Below are 25,793 nucleotides of genomic sequence, written 5' to 3' on the forward strand. Positions count from 1 at the left end.
GATAATAACAAATAGCATCAGTGCAACATATTCAGATCCTCAAATGAAGGCACTTTCATGCCTGCTCCACCCATACTCTGTTACGGCCAGCCAAAGGCCGGGCTGGTTGGGTAATTCCCATTCAAAAGTGGTGGTGGCATATGCTTATAAGCAGGATACTGCTCAGCACCAGACTAACATAACTACATAGCATCTGGACATATACTGTGGTTTTAATCCATTGCATCAGTTCTTATCTCTTCTAACTTAACACTCCTGGAAGAAAACAAAGTCATTACAGAAGACGTGAAGGCTGGGGAAAAGGCAAATAACAGAAAGGGTAGAGTTCACTGATACAGAGCAATCAAGATCACATGGTAACGTGGAAACAAGCAATCCCAATGCATTTTAAGATAAGCAAATATAGTCACACATAGGCACACAGACAATAACTTGTGCTCTTGTAATCAGAAACACTGAAAAGGATCATCAAATAACCATGGCTTTTTAGAGGATTCTGTGCCTAGAGGGACTACTGTGATTCTGGGAAGTTTAAAAAGAGGAATATGAAGTAGGAGCAGAAAATAGGAGCACAGAAGTTCCATTACCTCTGTGTTTGGCAGTGCTGCATCTTTTTTAGAAAAACATAACCCATTTTCAAGCTAATACATTAAAATTTACATTGATCAACTACAATGACATCACAGATGAGTACAGGAATGATTCAGAGGTTTGAGGGTGCAGGACTCCAGAGACTCAGTCTTTTCAGCTTAACAGAGAAAAGCTAAAGCAATGATTTGATCACATTCTTTAAGTACCCACATGAAGAACACTGGCACAGCAACATTTGTCAGGCCAGCAGCAAAGATAAGACCCAACGGCTGGAAGTTGAAACCAAGTATTCAGAAGAGATAAAACATAAATGTTAATAATGACAGTACTTGTTAGTTAAAACCATTTTTTCAAATATTGAAGAGTAAACATCTAAGACTGTAATCTTATTCTGAATATTGACGTAATATTAAATAAATGGTGTAATTATATAAGTTATTAATGCATTGTATCATGTATTATACAATTATGTATTAGTATAATTCTCATCGCAGGACACAGCTTTAAAATTATGATTTTAGATTTAGATTTAGATTAACAGTAACAAATTGTCTTACATCTAATCATCAAATATATAAAGTTGGCTTATTTTATTAAAAGAGACAAATGTTAATAATATTTGTAAAAATAAATGGATTCAAAATGCAATGCCTAGACAAGTTGTCTGTCAAGGCACAGTTCAATTTTTGACCATAGACCACAATGTCAGACAGTTGATTGATTTTGCTTCCAAAACAAATCATCCTCAACCATTGACAACATCTGAAAAATAATACTTCCAAAAGACACATTTTTAAAAGACAGGGAAAAAATTCCTTAGAATAAAACTCCTGGGAAAGCTTAGAAAAAGGTTTTGCTGTATGCCTCATAGAAAAAAAACATTGGGAAGATAATGAGTAGTGTAAGCAGATAAATATCCTGATTTACAACACCACAGGTAGCTAAAACTCTCAGTATTTCATTTGCAGAAAGAAAATTAAATGGCTAAAATATTTTCATATCTCTTAATGTATCAACGTGTGCATTGAGTGCACTAAAATGCTATTTACTGGCAATGATTTGCATCACTTCGTAAATTCTAAATTAAAGCCAAAACAAAAAGGTTAAAATTAAAATATCATTCCTGTCCTCAAAGATCAATTGTTTGGCCTTTTTTAAACTTCCTGTTTTGCTGTATAGGAACTCTTCTTTATCACACTCGATTCACGGAACATGCTATTATTGTTTTGCTTTGCTTTACTCCCCATCAGCAAAAAACTACTGCACCTGAACAAGACACTAAACCCCTTTTCCATGCATGTTTTCTCACAGAATAAACTGACATCAGTAGATTGTTTGCTTTTAACCCTGACACCCCCCCCCCAACCTATTTTTGAAACAAATTTTATTTTAGGATGTCCTGACTGATACTAAATTGGAAACCCTGGTGTGAATTTTATAGAACACTATTTCCTTTTATAGAGGATGTTCACAGCTAATCTGTCATCTACAGGGCAGACAGAGGCCAGAAGGCTAGGAAACCAAGACAGGTGGCCTAGCAGAAGCCTGAAACCCAAACTCTTTTAGCATTTTGTACTGAATTCAATTGCAGGGAATATGAGTATTTTCTCACTGTACCTTGTTTTATTAACACTATTAAAAACAGCTCTGTAACAGAATAGGCAAACATCGATCAGAAGAACTTTCTTGCAGAACAGTTCTTCCACCCATATGAAGATGGGCAGCAAATTCCATTTCCCACAGATCTTTTCCCAAGGAGCTATGCCAGGAAGTGAAAAATCCATGTTTATTCAGGCTCCCAAGCCCTGCAAACATCCATTTGTGCTTCTATGTTTTCAAAATGCTTTTGAAAAACATATTTACATAAAGACAGAAAGTGATGCCAATCTTCCCTCATTCTATTATTATTAATAATGTGATTGAATTGAGTTATTATTCTATATAAGTATCACTTTTTAATCATTAAGAACTTGTTAACTATTAGTTGTGTGTGTTGCTGTCAGAATCAATGTCAATGCAGTGCACAGCAGTGTTATCACCAAAGCATAAACAAAAGGTCTTCGACTCCTCCCTTTCCATAGCACATCAGCCACCTCCGGGAGACACACACTATGTAGTACCACACTCCTTATATCCTGATGAGACAGACTGATTCTGAACAAAGCATAGTTTGTCCTTGTGCAGACAATATAGCTTGGAGATATAGGACCTAAGTCTGTTGGAGAGATCTTGACTTAAGAGCAGCAGCAGGGAGAAAAGGGTTACATTAGTCCACGCGGAGTTACTGTGCCAAGATTGTACTTAATTCCCTGAGCTAGTTCGTTAACCAGTAATCAGGAACAGGATTTCTACTGAGCCCTACAATGTGGAATGTAGGTATCACCCAAATTCTGCAGTGAAAACTTTCTCTTGCTCCCAACTTTAAGAAAAAAGTGGAGCAGCAGCAAGTCCTACTTTGGATTTATAATGATGCATGAGCTACTCAGCTCAACACTTGAAAATCTACCGCATCCATGGCCCCAAACATCAGTTCAGTAAAGACCGCTGGGTTTCCCCACAACCCATCAGAACAGTATGGAACATCCAAATATGTTCTAACAACACATTTACTCCTTCTCTTTCACATCAGCCTTCCACTATATTGAAGGTCTTTACTTGGACACCCAGTTTGACTTCGAAGGCATCAGTTAGCTACTGTTCACAGAAAGATTCTTCCTGAAGGCAGAGTTTACAGACAAGCAGCAGGCTTTGACTTGCTTACCAGCTGTACTGAACTCAAACCTAAAGGAAGAAATGCTGTTAAAGATACAATCCAGAGTAGCTATATTACTGAAAAATATCCTGTTTTGAACACAGTTATACTGTTTTCTACTGTTATCATATTTAAGGCAGACACCAACCAAGAATTTAGGGAAAGGGGTTTCATGGTGGGTTGACCCTGGCTGGACACCAGGTGCCCACCAAAGCCACTCTATCGCTCCCCCTCCCCAGCTGCACAGGGGAGAGAAAATGTAACAAAAGGCTCGTGGGTCAAGTTGAGAACAGGGAGATCACTCAGCAATTACTGCCATGGGCAAAACAGACTTGACTTGGGGAAATTAGTTTGATTTATTGCCATTCAAACCAGAGAAAAACCCACCCTCCCCCCACCCATCCCTTCTTTCTGGGCTTAACTTAATTACCAATTTCTCTGCCTCCTCTTCCTCCTCCCGACTGGCACAGGGGACCAGGGAATGAGGGTTACAGTCAGTTCATCACATTTTTCTGCTGCTTCTTCCTCCCCACACTCGGGCCCTGCTCCAGCCTGGGGTCCCTGCCACGGACACGGCCCTCCATGGACTTCTCCAACGCGAGCCCTTCCCAGGGCAGCAGCCCTCCCCAGCCTGCCCCAGCCGGGTCCCCCCCCGGGCGCAGCCCCTCAGGCACAGCGGCTCCAGCGCGGGTCCCCGCGGGGGCACAGGCCCGGCCAGCAAACCTGCTCCCGCCTGGGCTCCTCTGCACGGGGCCACAGGCCCTGCCAGGAGCTGCTCCAGCGCCGGCTGCCCGCGGGGCACAGCCTCCTCGGGGCATCGCCCTGCCCCGGCCTGGGGTCCCCGTGGGCTGCAGGTGGGGATCTGCTCCACCACGGCCCTCCACGGGCTGAGGGGCACAGCCTGCCTCGCCAGGGGCTTCACCGCGGGCTGCCGGGGAACCTCTGCTCTGGGGCCTGGGGCACCTCCTGCCTCCCTCTGCGCTGGCCTGGGGGTGCAGAGTGGTTGTTGCTCTCACAGTCTCACTCCTCTCCTGCTGGCACGGGGGGGGGGGGGGGGTCCCCTTCTTACTATGCTGTCCCAGAGGCGCTGCCACCGTTGCTGACAGGCTCCACCTTGGACAGCAGTGGGTCCATCTTGGAGCTGGCTGGCACTGGCTTTATTGGACATGGGGTAAACTTCTGGCATCTTCTCATAGAAGCCACCCCTGTAGCCCCCCTGCTACTAAAACCTTGCCATGCAAACCCTCTAGAGGCTTGCAAAACATAGAAAGAAAATATAAATATCTATGTTTATGTGCATGTCTGCAAATGGTATGGAAGTATCTGTGTCAGTAAAAATAATTGCCGCTACACAAAATAACTGTTCATCTGCATTACAGTGTTCCCATTTATTATCTACAATATATAAACTATTTTACGAAAAAGGATAAACACCGCAGACAAATCACAGAAAAATGAGAGGGCATGTACATTTTGAGAAAATTCCTGGCTTTCTGTTCCTGGCAATTTCTGTCTTCCCAGACATGTTAGGTAAACATAGCTAGACTGACTTCAGCATTTTATGGTTTATAGCTCACAGTCCCAAAATCTGCTAAAATCTGCATGTACAGAGAAAGGATATCAAGAATGAAACAGACAAAAAAAATGTTTTCCCCACTGTATTTTTCTACACTATCCCACCTGTTAGCAGTTTCTCACAGGAGTATCTTCTATTTGCAGAAGGAACTTTTCCTTTTGGATTTCTGCTAGTAACACCAAATGAAATATTGTGTATATCTAAAAAATGCTGCAGCATTCTGAAAATGCTAGTTAGCATTTTCATAGTTAGCATAGCATAATTCCTAGTCAGTAGTTTGTCAACACTAAGTTAACTTCTGCTTTTCACTTGGGAGGGTTAATATAAGAATACAAGAATAGCATGTCTGGCAGAGATGGAAGACAAACTTTATGAACTTGAGAACCGCAATATTTGATCTATAAATGCTGATCTAATAGACTTTTTGACTGTCCCTTCTCCCAAGGCCCAACACTCATTTTCTGCACAAGCTTCCTCATCTCTTTAAGGCAAAAGTAACAGTTTTACTAATTAAAAGGTTCTGCAGTGATTCTAGATTTTCTATTTGCTGTATTGGGGGCATCCTGCTTTATATGTTATCTTGAAACATGTTTTTAAAACAGTTAAATATAATTTGTCAGCAATTACACCCTTATTTTGGATTAGCAAGTCCTTTGTTAATTAGAATAGTCCCCTGACACAACCTTGCCAAGTATTTTAGCTCTGGAGCTTGTGAGCCCCTAAACTATCATCAGCTCCACAAGTTTCTTAATTTACACCTGCTGAGATAGAATCAGCAGACTTGGGTTTGTTTAAATGAAAATTTGTTTGGATTACAGACTGAAGCTGCCTACCCACGGGTGTACACGTTGGGATAAACAGCCACCATAGGTGGCCACTCTCCAAATGGAAAACATTACAGAAAGTTGGCTGTGCAGATAAAAGAAAATAAATGAAGGTATACGACAAGACCAACATTTGCATTTACTGTATTTCAAACAATCCAGAACTAATTTTGTTAAATTCAGCATTGCACTCCCACAAGCATTATAAAGCTCTTTAAAGATAAGGCCTTGTAATGATGTGTGTGCGTCTATGTGAGAACAGTTATACATAGACCAAAGCTTTCAAAACTGACTAGCAGCTGTTAGCTTATTTGTGTCAATTTAACGTCTTACTTTCAAGAGGCCAAGTGTTCATTTTTGAGAAAAACAAATCAGACAAAATCATTTTCACATATATATGGCATAAATGCAGCTAAGAGTATTTTCAAATTAATAGGAACTTTATTTAGGTTTCTTGTATTAATAAGCTTTAACTTGAAGGTTAGTTTTTCAGTGAATCTTTCTAACAGAAAGAATCAAGAAGTCTGTTATTCAATGATTATGAAAAAATTTTTAAAATGTAATTTCCAGAAAATACCTTCATGCTGCTTTTAGAAAAATAAAACAATCATTCAAGAAAAAAAAAAAACAACCGAACATAGTTTTGTTGTGTAAATGAAGAAGGAGTCAAGTATTATAAATTCAGGTTTCCAATTAAAGAAATCTGCATTAAGTAAAACTTTACATTACATCATCACATTTTCTCAAATGCATTTATGATTAAAACAACTAAATTAATCCAATCTAAAATGTTTGGATTACTCTTAAGAAAATGTATTCCTGATTTACATTGCCTGCAGACTGAAATATTCCATCACAACTGGCTATGTCAGATACTTGATTATATTGTTGTTTTTTCTAATATGAATCAATTACCATGTTTGATTTAGAGATTTGCTCCCTAGTGCAAAGTATTTAAGTAAAGTTGGCGACTAGGAGCATAACATGATAACCTGGACATGTGAAAGGTTAAAATCAACAATTACAAAGCTTCTGGTTGTAAAAAGAACCAGTAAATCTTCAGGCAAGCCAATAACATTTTCTTCTATTTTCTCACCTATTAAGTGAGATCCTCTTTCCCAGCCTGAGGTGCATGTAGGTTATCAGGTGTGTGTGTGCTTTTAGGATTAGCTGTGTTCATGCCAATACAATTATCCTGAGGAACTGGGAAGAGTTTGCACAGTCCCAGTCCACCTTTCCCATGTTCCATTTTCCATGTCACAAAATACTACACAGTGATTTGACTCCCACTGACTGCTGCCTGAACATTCATCTACAGCAATAATTAAAATTCATGGCTAGAGTGTATCAGACAAGGTCAGGGTCTTGGGCTCTAATATATACAAAATCGGATGACTTGCCATAAGTCATCTTCATTCTTCAATCTGTTCACTAGGCATGACTAAGGAAAAAATACACAGACACATGGGGGTAGAGTCAAGAGAAACATCCACAATAGGCAGTCTTTATCAGCAGTGGAAAGCAATTCTAGGACCATCATATTTTCCCCTGCAATTCACTAACTATTTTTCTGTATAAAGAACTGTTACTGCAGTGGTCCTATAACCACAAGAAACAGCGTGGCCAGCAGGACAAGGGAAGTGATCACTCCCCTGTACTCGGCACTGGTGAGGCCACACCTCAAATGCTGTGTTCACTTTTGGGTCCCTCACTGCAAGAGATTGAGGTGCCAGAGCAGATCCAAAGAAGGGCAACAAAGCTGGTGAAGGGTCTGGAGAAGTCTTACAAGGAGTGGCTGAAGGAAATGGGGTTGTTTAGCCTGGAGAAGAGGAGGCTCAGGGGGGACCTTATCACTCTCTACAACTACCTGAAAGGGGTTGTAGTGAGGTGGGTGTCAGTCTCCCAGGTAACAAGCAATAAGACAAGAGGAAATGGCCTCAAGTTGCACTAGGGGAGATTTAAATTGGATATTAGGAAAAAATTCTTCACTGAAAGGGTTGTCAACATTAGGACAGGCTGGCCAGGGATGTGGTTGAGTCACCATCCCTAGAGGTATTTAAAAGATGTGTAGATGTGGCACTTAGGGACATGGTTTAGTGGTGAACTTGGCAGTGCTAGGTTAACGGTCAGATTCAATGATCTTAAAGGTCTTTTCCAACCTGAATGGTTCTATGATTCTATGGACATGCCCTTCTCTGTTCAACAGCTAGCACTTCGCTATCAACTAACTCTCTACAAGAGACTGACAGCTAACAGAGGTACCGAGTGCTTCATTTAACAGGCACTAAATCATGGAAAATAATTAACCAATAAATTCTCCAGGTAGGCTGCAGTGGAAAAGAATATGAAAGGTGATTTTTTTATATCTTTTTATGCACGTATATACAACTCTCCTTTCCACTGTAATGCATGCAGGAAACTACACCCTTGTGATACTTAGTTTTGCTCCCTAAATGTTTCTAAATATCATAACTCCTCTTAACTAGGTATGAACTGACTATTATTCTCCCTTCACTTAAATCTCTGACTTTCATCTACAGGCTTATTTCAGTCACCTGTTATGGCTGGTCTCCTAATTGCAATCTGTCTGTGGTGGGGAGACCTTTATATTGCATTTGATCATCACAGTATCTAGTGTGGGGCTGTCATCTGGTTGCCCTCTACCACAAGGTAGATGATAATTTTAAAACAATTAGTCATGTTATATAAGGAAAATATAAAATCCAAGACAAACTTGTTTGACAATTTCCTACTTTCTGTACAAGATCAAATGTAAATTCAGAGTATGATCTTTCCTTTAGAAAAATTTTCACTTTAACTTTGCAGAAACAACCATGCAGTAGATGACCCTAGCTTTCCAACCACACATTACAGAGATTGGGGAGTTCAGGTAAGCTCCAAGAACAAGATGTGAAATATTAAAAATTACAAACATATCAATATAAAGTATTAATAAAAATGAAAATACTATTATAAAATTGAGTCATATGGAGCATATGTTGCGGGAGGAGATGATGGTGATTCAGCAGCATGTGGTGCTCCCTGTGAAATATTATGTGAACTATTTAATAAACTAATTTCCATAAAATTACACATCACTTCACAAATGACACAGTACATTCTCTACCACTGCCAACAGTAGGTGCCTACTTCTGTACAGATGTTTTCAAGATAGAGAAAAGTGTGTAAGGCTACTGAAGGTTACTGATGAATGAAATATGGAAGATATCTGAGGGGGCTGTGTACCTGGGAGTAATTTAGAGGAGGAAGTGAAAAGGGAAATGACGGGAGTCGTTTACCACACTGCTGGATGAAGAGAATGCCTGTAAGGAGCCAAAAGATAGGAGCTCCCTGTGGTGTTTAAGCGCTGTACCTAGTTCTGTTCTTCTCCTGCACAGCCTGTTGGTAACCGTTCCCTCACTGCTGGGATCCAACTCAAGAAACAGGACAGCAGCTCTACTGTCATACCATGTTAACACATTTTGAGAACTTCATGCTGTTTGTTGATAAAAGAAAATATCAAAATGCATGTTATGACAATCTGAAATACTACTTATTCACACTTACCATATTTTATATTGTGAAAGCAATTGCTTACATCTAGTACAGTTCCATTTGCATTGAAAACACTACTACAGTGCTTTTTAATGGTACTTTATTTATGTTAGGGGGAAATAACTTGAAGTAAATCATTTTGCCTTGTGGTCAAGGGAAACAGCTGACGACCATCCTTTCATTTGGGAGTAGAGACTGAGCCTTCAATCTCTACTCACCAATCATGTTTTCAAACCTCTGCCCCACCCCTAGTTTATCTGTCTTTTTTCAAGTGTGGTGTGCAAACATAGATGCAGTACTCACCTGAGGTCTCATAGGTACTTCATATGGTGATATAATTAACCCTTGGATGTCACAAATGTTCATGCTTGCCAAAACGATCTCTCCTTTTTTTCACAGCGGATTTGTTGACCCAGATCATTAGGAATGTAATGAGAAAAGAGAGAGATTAAGGTAACGGGTTTTATTTTACACTGCAGGGGACAAGGAATGTAACTGCAATCAGTTATTATGTGTCAGGTGAGGTGCAGTAACTCCCCACTAAGGAACAGCAACTGCTCAAGCTGTTCTGAATCATTCGTAACCAATAGTATTCTGTTAGGTATGTTGGCTTGGTTCACATGCCGCTGTTGCTTTAAGATTCTCCTTCTTCTCTTTTTTAACAGCATTCATACAGTCAGTTGTACTTTTCTTCATATTTGTGCATTTATTCATCTCAGGCTTTTTCTCCAAATTACCAGCGTTAATTTTAACTTCTAGCTTTTATCATTTATAATGCTTGCAGCCCTTCCCAGGCTGATAAAATCCAGAGATTTTAAGCATCTGTTTTTATTTTATGTTTATCTGACTCATTATTAAAGGTACAAAATAAAGAAATAGACTTGCATAAGAATTCCATCTAAAATAACTTTTCAATGTATAAGTGAAGGCACTGATAACTACTCTTAACTGTAATTTAACCTTGACCACATCTCATCCTCAGTGTAAGAGAAAGTAACTTATAACACCAAAAGTTCTGTCATCAAGCTATATCTACTGCTTCTCCCTACTCTGCTAACACAGGAAATCATGTTGAATTGACAAAATTTGTTCTTGAAAAATCTTTTAGTTTAACATCTCATTACTTGTAATGTAATATTAATTGTTTGTTTTAATATCTTTCTGGTTTGGTTATCAAAGTTAGACCAAATCATTTGCAACCCTCCAGATCAGCCTTTCCTTAGGAAAAATTCTATGTCCCTTTCGCTCCAGAGACTCTTCCTCAGGACTGCGAAACAGAATGTCATGATTACTCTAACTTACCTCCAATTTTTAGATTTTCCACCATGAGTTTGCACCAGTTCCAACATCATTATTTTTAGAAAATTTGAGATTGTGTAACTATCACTTTTGAAAATTCTACTACACCTAGCAGTATAAAACTATTGATTTAAAAGCCTGATATGGACAAAAGCTAATTACCTTCCCACTTGAATAATTTTTCCCCTCAGTTCTTGACTACTGTTATTATTTCCATTAGTTGTCCTTCCTCAGTGCTTTCTATTTAAGATGCTATAAATACAGTGCAATGCTTCAGAGGACGGTTTCCTTGGTCTTGCTGTAAGAGGAGGGAAAACTTGTTTTGACAAATGAGCTTTCCAAGCTGTGACACTCATAGTTAAAACTGACACTGTTTGCCTTCCTGTTATCAAGGATAACAGAGGTAAACTTTGGAAATCAGTCAGTTTCTCTTGCTTTAAAGTAAATTATGAGAACTCATGGAGGTTACAAATATTAGAAAATATCTGTAATTCCTGGATATTACCATAGTTCTTATTTAGGAAGTATGAAGAGTCAAGTTAACATGTTTTGTTTATACAGGACATCACAACACTGTTATCGTTATTCACCACTTGGCACAAAGGGAAGCTTGGAGTATTTCCAGACAATCTACAAACTGAAGTAATTTCACATAATGCTTGAGACAGTCAAAGAGGTAGCATCAGAAATGGGGTTTTAACTAGCTCAGCGACATTCACTCCTAGGTGTCACTTAAGAACACTTCAGGTCTATGATAAATTCAGCTCCAAAAGAAGCTACTTATGCTGCATGAGCAATCACATACTCCAGCCAAGACCCTGCTCTCAACCAAGGTGCTACTCCACAAGGATGTAGGTATTCAACAGGTCCTATGTCATATCTGCCAGTCTTGTGTTATTGTCTTGAATACTCCCAGGCCATCTCAGATGGTGTCAGACCCTTAAGTTTAAGCAAGTATAGCATTACTTGGAAGGTATTTGGGTCGCAAAATCCATTGATTAAGAATACATTGAAAACCTTGAGAGAATATTTCTCAGGCTGCAGGTGGGAACATAGCACACAAGAATGATTGCAAATTTTTCCAAACTCAGGGATATGCTATGGCTTTATTGCTGATGTAAATTGAAAGACAAAATTAAAGGCCATTTTACTGTCACCTAGCTACAAAATGTTTTAAAATTTTGTTCCTTTTTTGAGATGTTCAGTTATTTTATCCCTAGCAGAGGTGAAGTTTCTCTAAACCATGAAAAAAATGAACAGAATATTGTAACATTCTTGATTAGGCCAAAAATCTAAAATACACATCTGTACATACCACAATACACATTTGCCTATAAAGACAGTTTGTTAAGCTTCTCTCTATGAAACAGGAATACAATGTTACATGCCATAGGAGATCATAATAAAAAGTCTGTTAGCTTTTCCTTCAGATCTTTAACCTCGGTAAAATACAAAAATATTCACACTGACAGAAAAAAAATCCAGTAAGTTAAAAATATTCTCTAATAACTTCATGAAAATGTATTTATTGTGGTTACAGACCAATCAACATCATGTTTCCAACTCTAACCCAAAAAGGAGTGTCATACCCAAAAGCAGCACTACTGCTGCAGAGAAAGCAATGATCTTGTTACGATAGTTGAAAACCAAAATGAAAGGCAGGTTGCTTGTCACTACCAAGAGCAACTGGCAACACGTTCTAAAGGTATTCAGTGGAAAAGTGAATAATGCAGGAAGCAGAGCCGTGAAGGAATCAAAATCTTTCCCCAAAGAAGAGACTGCTTAGTTCTCAGGCTGCAGACATGGGGAACAGTGTAGGTTATGCTGCAGAAGGAATCCCAGGAATTTCTAATATTTCACTTCAGGGGAAATTCTAATGTTATACGCACTGCCAGCCACATTTGCCATCAGCAGATCACAACCAAAGGAGGCTAAAAGCAGCCAGTACTTCTCCTACATAAAATAAATTCTTAGCAGTAGTATTATAATGTTGTGCAAAGTGAAAGCTATGGTTTTATGTAAAGCCAAACTAAAGTATAATATATTAATTTATTCTGGATTATGAAGAGCAGCTAGTTGTCCTGCTAAAATCTAGGGTTTGTATAGTTACTTCTGCAATACTTAGGTCATGTATGCACAGCAAATTATATGAAGGCCATTTGGGAACAGTAAAATGAAAATTCTTGCTCAAGGATGTGTGTTGTAGCCAGGGACTGTTACACAAATAAAGGAAATAGCACAATTATGTCAAGGTTGTCAGGCAACAGAACAAGCCTGAACATGTTATGTTGTGTTACTGCAGTAGGCAGCTTCTCTACAGCAGCAAGCCCATATTGATTGAACTGTTAAGAGGGCATACTTTGATAGCAGTACGTAGTCATTCTGAATTACTTTACATATACTGAGCCAATCCAAATAGCTCATCCCGACTGGCAGAAGCATTGCTGTTAGGAATGCAAGAACATTCATGTCCAATTTACCCCTACAGTTTCAGTTGTCTGTCACAGCATATTTTTCAAATTCTGCTAAAACTAGAGAATTCTCTATAAATACAAGTTATTTGCTTTCTGATTCTAAACAGAAATTACATACAACAAATTGCGTATTTTTTTTTCAGGAAGTATAAAAATTAAGATCATACTACCACAAATTGTTGTCAAGTGTTATTTATACTTTCTCAGCCATCTAGTGGTCATGTTCCTGGCGAGACTTCCCCTGAAGGCAGGCAGCATGGCTGTTCATATCAACCTAACTACGTTCTCAGCCTGAAGCTTTTTGAGGGAAAGCAGTTATTCAGGCTTCATTGCGTATATTTGATTTTTCCTTGTCATGAAAAAATGCAATGCATGAGTTGTGAACTCTGCTCTACATTTTTTAAATGAGCAAACTATGAAGCCAAATTAATAACAGTAATTGTGACTCTAGAAAAAGGAATAAGGTGCTGCAGGCTCGCTGTACTGGTTTTTTTAACCAGAAGGAAGTGCTGCATAGACCAAACCCTCAGCTGCACTTAGCTGCTTCCCTGGGAATTTAGTCAATACTCATGTGCTGAAAGCTACCGCTCATGTGCCACCTGAAGTGTCAGGTACTTGCATGCCTACCATGAGCCACAAACAAAGCTCCCAGGGCTGATACAAGCTCAAAGCAGACAAGTTGCTCCAGCTACAGTTCCATAAACACTAGTGTCAGAGGAAAACCGGACTGAGACCAAAACCTGGGTATTGGTTTTGTCACCAAGAAAATGTTTGTGGAACTACAACCTCATATTTGTCACTCAGGGTAAAGCCCTGACACAGGATTTTCAAACTGAGTGTTTTCCTCTTTTAGCAGCGGTGCTCTGACCTTGATCTTCTTGATGTAAACTTTTGTTTAGGTCTTTTACTTTCCATCTTGTCAAAGCTCTCAAATTTCTAAAGAAAATGTTTCACTAAGAGACAGGCTGTTAGGAAAATCCTTTTTCCCGAGATTAAATTCATCTGGATTAAATTTTTGTGAGTTTTGAAAGACAGCCTATTTTTCTACATCTCCCAACTAGAACAGACTGTAAATGACTACAGAACAGACTATACTGAACAGACTACAAGTAACTACATAAGTTTACTTACATAAATATACCAACCCACTCAGTACCATGAACCGATCTGGACTGAGACAGCTACCCTCCACACTAAAGACATGAAGTATAGGTGATGCTATACTTGCTGGGAAGTTAGTAAAGAATGCTTCAGGTGCTGGAACTGGAAATCAGACTCTTCTCATGTGGATGCAACACACCTGCCTCTCTGACTCCTTGCAAGACACTAAGAAAAGGCCAAAGAGTAGAAGGTCTTTCTCAGGCACTTCAACCTACAGCAACAAAGTAACAGCCTTGTTACTTCTCGGATCTCCTGTGGGTATTTTCAGACTATATAGGAGTAGGTATTAAACAGCAGGTTATTTTCCAAGACATTGCCCTGAATTATTCAGGAATAGCAGAATAGATCTTCCCTTTTTTGCCTTAGCTTTGCATGTGGGTTTCTCATTCTGCTTTCCAAGAATATGTGCAGTGAAATAACATAAGAAATTCTGGCTGAGAATAGAAGTGATAGCCCCTTATCTTGACAAATCCTAGCAAGTTTTCTATGCATTAAATAGCACTTTACAGGTTTAACCTGCAATTCCACATCAATGGTGAGTTAAATCAACTCTTTTTAAAGCAAACCCAGGAAATTGTGAATCAAGATTTTTACATCAATACATCATATCCAGCTCAAAGGTATGAAAAATGGATACACACTGCATTCATCTGATACAAAATCTACTTCACCTTGCTCATGGAAACCACTCACTGTTTTCACTGTTGATTTTACATGAGCAAAATTATCATCATACTTTGACATCTTGAAAGAATATGCATATAATCAAGGAAATATATGTAGTCTAGCTCAGAATAACTTACAGAACTGAGGCTTCTTATTAAAATAATCAAAGCATTAAAAAAAAAAATCAAGACTATGTGACCTGACTATACCTTAGCTGTTCTCCAGTAAGCAATACTAATCTGTGCATTTGAAACCAAATCTGTATTTTATCGATCAAGTTCACAAGTTCAGAAATACTGATTTACCTTTCCAGTTAATTTGAACTCAACCTTTAGCCACAAAAACATATTCTTAATATTCTTTATCTTTGTTCAACAGGGGACAAATTTTTGTTTTAAACAGGATGCGTGCAGGATAAATTTTGTTTCTAAATAGCAATAACAAGCAGCTTTAAAGTAAATCACACACCGTAAAGTAATTCCACAATGCCTTGGAAAGAACCCAAGACTTGCTGGTACCTAAATACATTCTCTATGGGTAAATGAAGCAGCCACCCTCAATGTGAACAATAACTATATTCCCCTGATAACTCCACAGAATACTCCATGAAGCGAGTTTTCTCTCTGATAAGGAAAAAGATGGAAATTTATCTCCTCTGAAATGCTGCTTACTAAAAATGCAGAAGATGCTAGAATCCTACTTTAAACAACTATATCATAAAACCTGATTTTTAATGAAGAACTTTGTTTCTAAAACCTTACTTCAGCATTTTTCAGTCAAGTACATGGAATTATTTTGTATCACACTACAGCTATGATACACAAATGAAGCAGTTAATGAGGGGAGACATCCATAACAGAAGAGCCTCATTGGCTCGAACATTTTTGCTGTGCTTATTACAGTTTCACTATAGGTGAAACACATTGCTATAACAAGTGTTCTGAAATAGCCTGAAAACAGCTGGAAGCAGAAACTTAAAACATATTTAATTGTGAAATTCCTGGAGATTGCATCAAGTTTCAGAACAATCAGTGTTTAAAATTTATTAATATCTCAAGTGGCATTTCTACATATGCATTAGATTTTTCTGTGTTTTTCCTGGTGCTCTTCATTTTGAGATTCTTTGTACTAAAGGACTTATGAGACCACAATTAGTGTTTCAGTTTTTTCTGTGTCAGGCAACATATACCATAACCTTTGGGTGTTTCAGTTTCTTTTTCTCAAAGTTTGAAACTTATGTCATTAATATTCCAAGAGCTGTGGCACTTTCAATTTGTGGAGATACATATAAGTTATATTCATGCTTTAGTTAAATCTAAGACACCTTAGAACTACAATTAATCTCAAAAAAATACAAAAGATAAAAGAAATAATGAGAGTGTACTACAATGTACTACCTATTTTTCAGTTGCAAGATCTTCCATGGACGGTAAGACACCCAGTGAGAAATCCACCATCTCTACACAATCAAGTACCCATTTAATTAAATACATTTTTAAACCACTGGGTAAGCCAAGGTGCTTATTCATAATTTACTTGACAAGTATGATTTAGCCATTATTTAGGACTATGCTGCCATAGTTAAACTGGTTTTGCTCCACTAATTGTCCTAGGCTTCTCCACTATACTGCACTCTGTAACCCAGAATTTAAAATCTATGTGTCAATTTACATTAATGTAGTAATCATTCCACATACAGCTGAAATGTATTGGTTGCTAAAATAGTTAATATATTTCCCTTGTCTGAAAATCCATATTCATTTAAGAAAGACTAAGATTTTCAATAAGTAAATCAATTGTTTTAAGAAAATCTGCAAAGGGAATAATATCACTGTCACTATGTTAACATAGAAACTAATTAAAGCAATGTGGGCTCTGTAGAACAGCTTTAAGGAATAAAATAAGTAAAAAAATACAATTAAATTATTTGATATATAGGATTAAAATATTTAAGAGCATCCACACCCTGATTTCCAGCTTACCGTACTGGTAGACTTGGATGTATGATGACCCCTGATTTATCAAGAGAGAAGAAAACACAGTCCCTTTAAGAGTTCCAGAAACATGCCCTGAGTTGATCAGGACAGCCAGAACCACCAGAGATTGACACATACACTTAACAGCCAATAAACTGCTCATGCAGCAGCTTCAGCAAAACAGTAAATCAGAGGAATGAATCTTACTTCAGTCCACACTGCCCACATTTTGGTGTCAGTGTCAAAATGGGCGCTGCACAGGCAAGCCCCAGCCACACAAACCAGCTTGGTACCCAGAGCACACAAGGGAAGCTGTTAACCAACCTACACAAAATTGAGAAAGTATTCCTATAGCCTGGGAATATAGGAGAAATTAGATTATCCCTATCTAGGATTTTTTGAAAAATATTTGTCTTATGCTTGAACCAGTACAGCAGTTAAATTATATTCCTGCTCCTAAGTTAGTGAACACCTCTGGTAAATAACCAAAATGCCTAAGGATTACACTCAGGTGATGTTGAACATGGTACAGATGCTGCCAACTAAAGTAATCGCAGACTTTCAATTTCAAAACCATGAAGTCAGTTTTCTATAGCTTTAGCAATGCATTTGGACCACAAATTTTCATCCCAGACAGCTGGGTCTAGCAGAATACAGAAGTTCCAGTTAAAACTGGTCAGGTATTTCTGAAAATATATTCTTTTAACCACATTAAATCAACCCTGGGACCCTTTAGCAGCACAGTTTTAACATGTAGCCTGGGATAGGCATTGTCTCTGTGTCAGAGGTGTAACTACAATTGTTTTCTATGAAGAGCTGCCCAAGTTCTACAACTGAAACTCTAAAATAGAAACTATAAACTCTAAAAAGCATGATGGGGAGCACTGGACCATGGAATGTGAAGCAAGAAGGAGAAACAGCTTGTAAAGATGGAGCTACCTCATGGGCTAACAACAGACACCAGCAGTAAAAGGAGAGAGAAAAGAAGAGGAAAGATACGGGGTTGCAGTGAGGTAGGAAAGAGGGCACAGCTGGGATAGGAACAGAATCAGGAGGTACTGAGGAGCAGGGGTGAGGATAGAGTAGAGAACCATGAACAGGAAAGAAAAAAAGGGTTTAAAAAAAAAGAAGCCAAGCAGTTAAGAAAAGGGACAGAATATGGGTAGATTTCAGACAAAAAGGAAAAGCTTGGTGTTTTGAGAATGGGAAGAGGATATACAAATGAGGCAGGAGTGTTTAGGCTGTTATGGAAAAGGGAAAATGCTGATGTGAGCAACAAAAGGAACATAAACTACGCAAAGAGTACAACAGAAGGAAAAGGAACAGAATGTACAGAAAAGACGGAGGCAAAGGAACCGTAGTCATTCCAGAAATGGGAACTGAACCAATTATTCTACAGCCCCAGCATCATTTTGTTGTCCTGCACTATTATCTCAAAAAAAAAAAAAACACCACTGACAATGTTTATTCCTCAATCTTCACCTTGTGGCAGGTCAAAATGCAGGCTCATATAGCAGGAGAGGATAAATGCTGTTATTTGATGAGGCATTCCTCAGCTGCTGCTTCATTTCATGCAGATGATGGACCAAGTTTTAGGAAGAAATCAGTATTAGAAGACAGACAGCAAACAAAGAAGCAATCGCCAAGAGGCATAAAAATGGTCACTTCAACGTTAAGGCAATTTAATGATACTTTGGAGAGCTGCATCCTGTAAATACTACAGTCAAAGTGCTACGTAATAACAGATTTCCTTTGAGGTTGATTGCATTGCACCGGTCTCTCTCATTTCACCAAGCAATCAGTTTGGGATGATGTGCAGAAGCAGTGAGCTCTCATAACTGCAACAGAAAACAAAAGGAATTCAACTTGGGAAGGAGAGAGTGCTGTAAGTACTATAATTATGGAACACGTTGGTTTCAATCCTCACGTATCATTTCTGTGCAAGATACATATTGACTGAGTTGGGGTTGCATAGAAAATTTGTTTATCATTTACAATTAATGCTTGTATCATAACATTACTAAAGATTAATTAAAGCTGCACTAATAACCTTAATTCTGGAAGTTCTTCATTTAACCTTACTTTAGGATTTCCTAAATTAAGCTTACTTTCCCTCCTTACTTTTCTTTTACCAGAGGACATTACATTTTATAACATAATTCCACCAGGTACCGTGGTTGTAATACTATTGTAGTATAGAAAAAAAAATGAGCCTTAGGACATCTGTAACATATTGATAAGAAAAAAAAAAGCTACACAAACAGAAATTTTATTTCAATATACTTAAACATCTGTTCATAGTGTAATTATCTGATGTTTGTCTTTGCTATTCTTTTGGGTTTTTCAGAACCACGATATTTGTGCAGCATCATGAGGAAGAGCACCTCCTATTGTTTTAGCAGGATGTAATTGAAGGAGTATGACTCCACAATGGTCATCACTAGGACTGGTCATCTGGGAGCCACAAGTGGACTAATCCAACCTGTTCAAATACAGAGTTTTCTCTGTTGTTAATTATAACATGCTCAATGTTTCTTGCCAGACAAATATATCATACTTGACATAAGAATGCCTTATGTCAAGAATGTTCTTAAGATGTTGACATACAAACAGTCTTGTTTCCCACCTTGTACCTGACCCCTAATATTAGAAACTTGACACCGGCCTTCACACTTCCTTATTGTAAAGCTGAGGGAAAAAAAGATATTACAACAATGAGGCAACCACAATTTCAAGTGAACTTTTCCAATATTACACTTCATGCAGTTAAAAATGTCAGTGAAGTCAGTGGACATAATCAGGGTTTCTTCCAACCTAAATTAAGTTACACTTTCTGAATTAATAAATAAAACATTATCTGCTCAAGTATGTTTCTACTAGATTTGTTTGAAAATAATGCAGCTGGCTCTGTGTACATAACAAGTGTTCAAAAAATGGTTATTTATCATATGATTTTTATGAAACAAGCATAGATTGCACAAATGGAATTTTTGCAGGATTTCTTTATCCACAACTCAGTCTAATTTAGTGCATATAAAGTACACTTACCTAAAAATATTTGTTATATCACTTCTGAATTTGAAAATTAAAATATTTGAAATTCTCTGCTACAATTATCATAGGTTGACCCCAGCCAGACTCTTCCAAATGGAAGACAAGCATCAGAAGTGTTGTTAGCTTTATGCTTACCTGAGAACATTAGAATGAGAATGAGATGTAGTTGTACTCTTGCACTAGCAGAAGTGTCAGAGCAGACCATGCTACAAAGACCCTCCTGTTTCAATGGATAATTGATACTAACAGTTGATTGAGAGCAACTGAGATGAGAATTTGGGCTGCACTGGTTTTTCTCCTTACTAATATAAGCCTAAATCCCATGACACTAAATGGCATAAACCTACTTGAAGATAGGCAGCAGAAAGGAAAACAATTTGTAAATACAGTACTGATGCTATTTGTGAATCAATTTTTCAAACAGGAATTGTTATGTAAAGCAAGATCACCTTCACATCTACAAGTATCCAAATCCAATAGGCTTCCAAGTAAACTTTAGAAGTTGTATATCAAACTTACCTATAGAGACTATAGTTTCAGGAAGGTTTTTCCCCAAAGTGTTAATGACAAATGCAAAATCCAGTTGGCACCTACAGACCAGGGGGAAAAAAAAAAAACCACCACAAAAGACAAAACAGAGTTAAATACAGTCATGTTCTTTACACCACGGAGACAGACAACAGCACAGGTCTAGCCATGCAGCTGTGTAACAAGAAAACAGCCACACCTGGGAACTAACTTCTTTGGTCCTGGAGACCTTTCTAGAGCCATTGTCATGGTGAAAGACAGCGGCACACAGCATCTGCATTCACTTTACTCCACCTCAGGGCATGACTGATGTAACTTTAGACCAATGTCCCTAAAGGGCCACATGGATAAGACGAATGACAGAAAGAGCTGGACATAAATTTATTTTCCTCCTCAAGTACAAAAAAAAAAAAAGAAAAAAGAAATATAGTTTAAAACCGCTACTAAAACTTATTCTGGGCAAAGAATTAACGGTGCTGATGTTGCAAAAGTAACGATAATTTTGAGCACAGAGGTAAAAAGATGTAAACATGCTGGCACACCAGTCGACAACCAGTTTGAACCATGCTTTTAATCTGCACGACAGTAGCTATTTGCGACAAAACGGGGTTTACGAAACTCCCCCGAGAATATTAAAATAAATTACATAAATAGGAGCGGGTGCGGGCGCCCCCCTGGCAGTCCGTGGCGCGCCCCCGAGCGAGTCCCTCACACGTCGGGGTAGCCGCAGTAGTAGACAGCGGTGCTGGCGTCCGACACGGCCGAGGAGACGGGCCCCGCCCCCTCGGGCGCCGGTAGCCCGGCGTCGTCGTGGCCGGCGAAGGGCAGCCCCAGCTCGGGCTTGCAGGCGAAGCGCAGGTACTGCTCGAACTCGGTGCGGTCCACCTCGCCCAGTAGCTCCTCGGGCGGCAGCGGCTCCAGCTGCTCGCGGCACGGCGCCGCTTCGGGCGGCGGCGACGGCTGCCCCACCGCCCCCGGCGGCAGCGGCAGCAGCGGCGGCGGGCCGCGCCCCGGGCCCGGCGGCTGGCACGCCTGCCCGTAGTAGGCGTGCAGCGGCGCCGGGCAGCCCAGCAGCCCCTGCAGCGAGCCGCTCGGGCCCAGCGCCTCGCCGGGCGGCAGGTGCCGCCGCAGCGCCGCGCCCGCCGGGCTCTCGGCCGCCGCCGCCGGGTACTCGGCCGCCGGGTGCGGCGCGTAGCCGTAGGGCACCAGCGCGCACTCCTCCTGCAGCCCCGCCGCGAAGAAGGGCGCCTCGCCCTCCGCCGCGTCCAGCGGCGACGGGTCCGGCGTCGGCAGGCTGTAGCCGTCGAAGGCGGCGCCCAGCGGCGGACAGTCTCGGTAGTGGCCCGCGCCCGCCGCCGCGTAGCCCTGCTCGGCGTAGGCCAGGCCCAGGCCCTCCACGCACATCCTGCCGCCGCCGCCGCCGCCGGCCTCGCTGCTCAGCCCGGGCGCCGCCGCCTCCACCAGGCCGTGCTGCAGGAAGCCGCTCTCCACCCGCTTCAGGCGCTTCACCTGCTTCCGCCGCCGCGGCCGGTACTTGTAGTTGGGGTGGTCCTGCATGTGCTGCACCCGCAGCCGCTCCGCCTCCTCCACGAACGGACGCTTCTCCGCCAGCGACAGCGCCTTCCACGATTTACCTGCGCCCACGAGCACCGTCAGACCGGCCGCCCACCGCCGGGCCCCGACAGCGGCAGCGCCGCCGCCCCGCCCGCCGGGAGCGCCGGCTGTCCCCGCAGCCCCCGGCTGTCCCCGCAGCCCGCCCGCGCTCCCCGCAGCCCCCGGCTGTCCCCGCAGCCCGCCCGCGGACCGCCCGCCCGCACCCCGCGCTCACCCAGCATCTTGCTGAGCTCGGCGTTGTGCAGGTCCGGGTTCTGCTGCGCCAGCCGCTTGCGCTCGTCCTTCGCCCACACCATGAACGCGTTCATGGGCCGCCGGATCCGCGCCTCGCTCTTGCTGCGGCCGCCCGCCGCCCCCGACGGCGCCGCCTCGCCCTTCGCCTTCGCCTCTCCCAGCGGGCTCAGCGACTCTGCCCAGGGGCAGGGGCCCATGGCCGGCATCATGATGGGCAGCGAGCACCGCCCCTGCGCCTGGTCGTCGCTGCTGGCGTAGCCCGCATCGGGGCTGCTCATGTCGGGACGCTCCGGCGGGGCCGCGGACGGGCTCGGCGCTCGGGCCCCGCTCGCTGCTGGCGGCCGCCGCTGCCCGGCCCTATTTGAGCTGCGGCGCGGCCAATGGGGCCGCGGGGGCGGGAGCGCCGCGGGACGGTGCCGGTGGCTCCCGCTGCGGCGCGGGCCGGCCCCCGGGGCTCCTCCTGGTGCGGGTCCTTGCCCCCGCAACCAGCCGCCCCATGGTGACGGCGCGGGGATGCTTCGGTGCATCCGCGCTCCCAGACGCGGCAGCAGAGAGCGCTTCCCATCCGGCTGTCGCTGTCGCTGCCCCGCGGGATGCTCTCTGGCCTTTCCCCCTCTGCGCTTTGCCTCCTTGGCAAGGTGGTTTCATTAAATCACCGCGTGTTCAAAACTGAGCCGTTCATCGCAATATTTGTAAAGGCTGTAAAGGCAATACTGTTTGTTTTTCCTAAGAGGGTCTTTTGGGGGTGGTTTTGCGACTTATTTTTAATGCTGCCGACTGCCATCTTTGTGAGCGTCTTCCTGATAAATGGGATATTCTCAGCTGCAATCATTCTTCCATAGTAACCTTTCAAGTATTTGATCGTATTTTCAGTCGTATCAATAACCCTATTTCCATTGCGTACCTCGGAAGGATATTTTATTAGCTCCGTATTTCATACAGGATGAACTCAGAGAAAGTTTGCCCATAAAAGAGCAGCCGAGCGATCTGCAACCTGGCCGTGATCTGGAGCGTCTTTGTGGGACCATATTTTTTACGCAGCATAACTGAAAGCATCCGTGCCTTTATGAGTGAAATTACAGCTTCTTACATAAATAAAGAGGGTATGCAGTTCACAGGGGAAAAAAATACTGAATAAATGGTACCCTCGTTAATTTAGCTTGCCGGCCGTTAAGGAGAATACCTGTTTTCCCTCCAGTAAAGCGCGCTTTGCCGTGTCAGGCTCCTCGGCCGGCGTGCGGCGGCACGGGGCGGACCGCGCTCCCCGCTGCCCTCGGGGAACACCCTGTCTTCTCCCCCGCGACCGGAATTACTTAAGGCGTCGCGCATTTTTTGGCCCGGTACCTCTGTGTTCGTGCTTCGCTTGAAGTCGAGACTAAATAATTTTTGTTTGTTCTTAACAAAGAGCAGCACTGACCCGAGGTGTTTTAATCCTTCATCTTCCCCCTGGAGTGTGGAACCCGGGAAAGCGAGTATTAATGCCCGCAGGCTGGGAAAGGGTTGGAGGGCGGAATACATACTCGAGAAATCATCAAGCGGCCATTTAGTGATAATGATGTCAACCTAAGTTTTACAGAAATCCGTTTGGACAGAAATTAGCCGAATATATTTATATTTAAAGCCCTTCAACTATACCGTCTCCGCTCTAGTTTTTAACACACACACACACACACACACACACACACAGAAAACAAAAAAACAACCACTTGTATTCCTTAGATACATATTTTGCATTTCCCCATTATAAGAATAGGCAGCTGCCCCGTTCCCTGCTGTAACTGGACGTCGATTTTCAGGGGAAAAAATTTACATCTTCAAGGACAGTGGCGGGGTGGACAGGACCTGTCTTAAAATTCCGCATTGCTTTCAGTGGGCTGTCTTCGAGCCTGGAGCCGCATCGCTGCCCTTCTCGGCCGCCTGCCCGGCGGCCCCGTCCTCTCACTTCAGTCCTTCGTGCCCGATAGTGCACCCCCCGTTCGTGTTGTCTGGCAGCAGGACAGAAGCCACCGCGGGGCTTTGTCGCCCGGAGGCTGCCGGGCGAGGGCTGACGGCGGCGGGTCGCCCCGTGGATCCTCCACCTCCCGGACCAGCCCGGTTAACCCGGGAACCGGCGCCCGCTGTCACTGTCCGGACGATGCTAGAGAGATGGGTGCCGAGTATTTGGGCAGGAGACATGCAATCTCCCCGGGCAATGCTGCAGGTTTTCTTAGGCAGATGCGAAATGGGTCAGTGGTGTCAAATCGTAGCTGACCGGCTCAAAGCACCGTCCGGCAAGCTGCGTCACGCAGCGATGTGAATTGCATCACGCAATTCATTTACAACACGTAAAAACCTGACAGCATGAGCTTATAGGGCTAGTCCCATAAAGCGGCTCTACTGATGCTCATCGCCATCAGCAGCTCTCCCGAGTACGAATGATTTCCGAGCGCCAAAAATAGATTCAGCAGCATAAAGAAAGGACATTGGGAGAGGCAGTAACTAAATCACTCCTCAAAAAAGGGTGGCTTTGAAACAAGTTTCAGAAATAATATAAGCATGTAATTCCACCCACTCCTCAGCCTTGGGACGCCACAAGCGCCTATGGGACATTGCAGTCTGGACTGAGAACAGACCATCAGTTAGTGTCGACAGCAGCAGGATCCGGGCGACTCTGCACCCCTCAAAGCAGGCAGAGGAAACAACTAACTTACCCTTTCCCACACAAGTGCCAACGCGTTCGTAACCTGTCCGTTTACAGCATAGAAATTGGTTATTCCTGATGACAATAATTTTCTTTTCTTTTTTTCTACAGAAGGTGTGGGCTTTGGGGGGGGGGGGGGGGGGGGTTCAGCCTAGTAAATAAAACCAAGGACAGATTCAGCAGCATTCAAACTAAAGAGGAGTCAACAGCTCCTCAGCTAGCAACAGGAACAAGGAGAATTACATAGCATTTGCTTTGCTGTGGGATAGTATTCACATCTTCCTTGAAATTTCTTTATGCCACGGACCTCCTGAGTAGATCGTTTAGGATAAAATAAATACATTTAAAGTATCATAAAGTAGTTGTCTGTGAGAAGCCTTGACTGAGCAGCACACCGCATTAGATGCAGCAACAGCTGCCGTATTTAAGAGGCTCTATTCAAACATACATGTGAAATAAATTTTCTTTTTGTAGACGGGAAGCAGGGCGATTAAGCTCTGATCTTGCATGCATTTAATTAGTCAACACATTAATTGCCTATTTAACGTTAAGCAAACGTGGGTAGGTAAGTACTGGATTTCACAGTCCCGTCGGTAACACACGTTACTCGGTGCAGCAATACAGAGACGGTCAGCCACTGTCCGGCCCTAACGAGCTCTAATAGCTAAGTGAAGATGAAGAACGTGAGGAGACATTTGCGCTGCTTTTCTGTCCCATTTGAGTCTCTGGGCAACTACAACCGTATTCACAGGAAGGCGAAGCCCTGAGGACTGCGGGAGACTCACCGCGATGAGACCCCGGCCGCGCAG

General features: G+C 42.1%; 1 protein-coding gene and 1 long non-coding RNA gene across 2 annotated transcripts; one reads left to right on the top strand and one right to left on the bottom strand.

Moving 5' to 3' along the window:
• The first annotated feature begins 18,366 nt into the window (after window positions 1–18,366).
• LOC119145589 lies at window positions 18,367–20,546 on the top strand. The gene is made up of 2 exons (XR_005103451.1): window positions 18,367–18,759; window positions 19,222–20,546. It is a non-coding gene; the product is annotated as an uncharacterized LOC119145589 (long non-coding RNA).
• Window positions 20,547–21,075: 529 nt separating this feature from the next.
• Window positions 21,076–22,619, bottom strand: SOX17 (SRY-box transcription factor 17). Its single transcript, XM_037382217.1, has 2 exons — window positions 22,285–22,619; window positions 21,076–22,090 (listed from the first exon to the last, which is right to left on the bottom strand). The coding sequence occupies exons 1-2, from the start codon at window positions 22,580–22,582 to the stop codon at window positions 21,165–21,167; spliced, it is 1,224 nt and encodes a 407-aa protein (XP_037238114.1). The 5' UTR covers window positions 22,583–22,619; the 3' UTR covers window positions 21,076–21,164.
• Between the last annotated feature and the right edge of the window lie 3,174 nt (window positions 22,620–25,793).

Source organism: Falco rusticolus, chromosome 3 (genome assembly GCF_015220075.1).
Source record: "Falco rusticolus isolate bFalRus1 chromosome 3, bFalRus1.pri, whole genome shotgun sequence".
Lineage (NCBI taxonomy): Eukaryota > Metazoa > Chordata > Aves > Falconiformes > Falconidae > Falco > Falco rusticolus.

Bases quoted from the DNA above. Each gene is read 5' to 3' on its own strand.
- SOX17 (XM_037382217.1), bottom strand. From the start codon at position 22,582: ATGAGCAGCCCCGATGCGGGCTACGCCAGCAGCGACGACCAGGCGCAG. The intron at 22,091-22,284 runs GTGAGCGCGGGG...TCGTGGGCGCAG, and splicing joins CGAGCTCAGCAAGATGCTGG to GTAAATCGTGGAAGGCGCTG.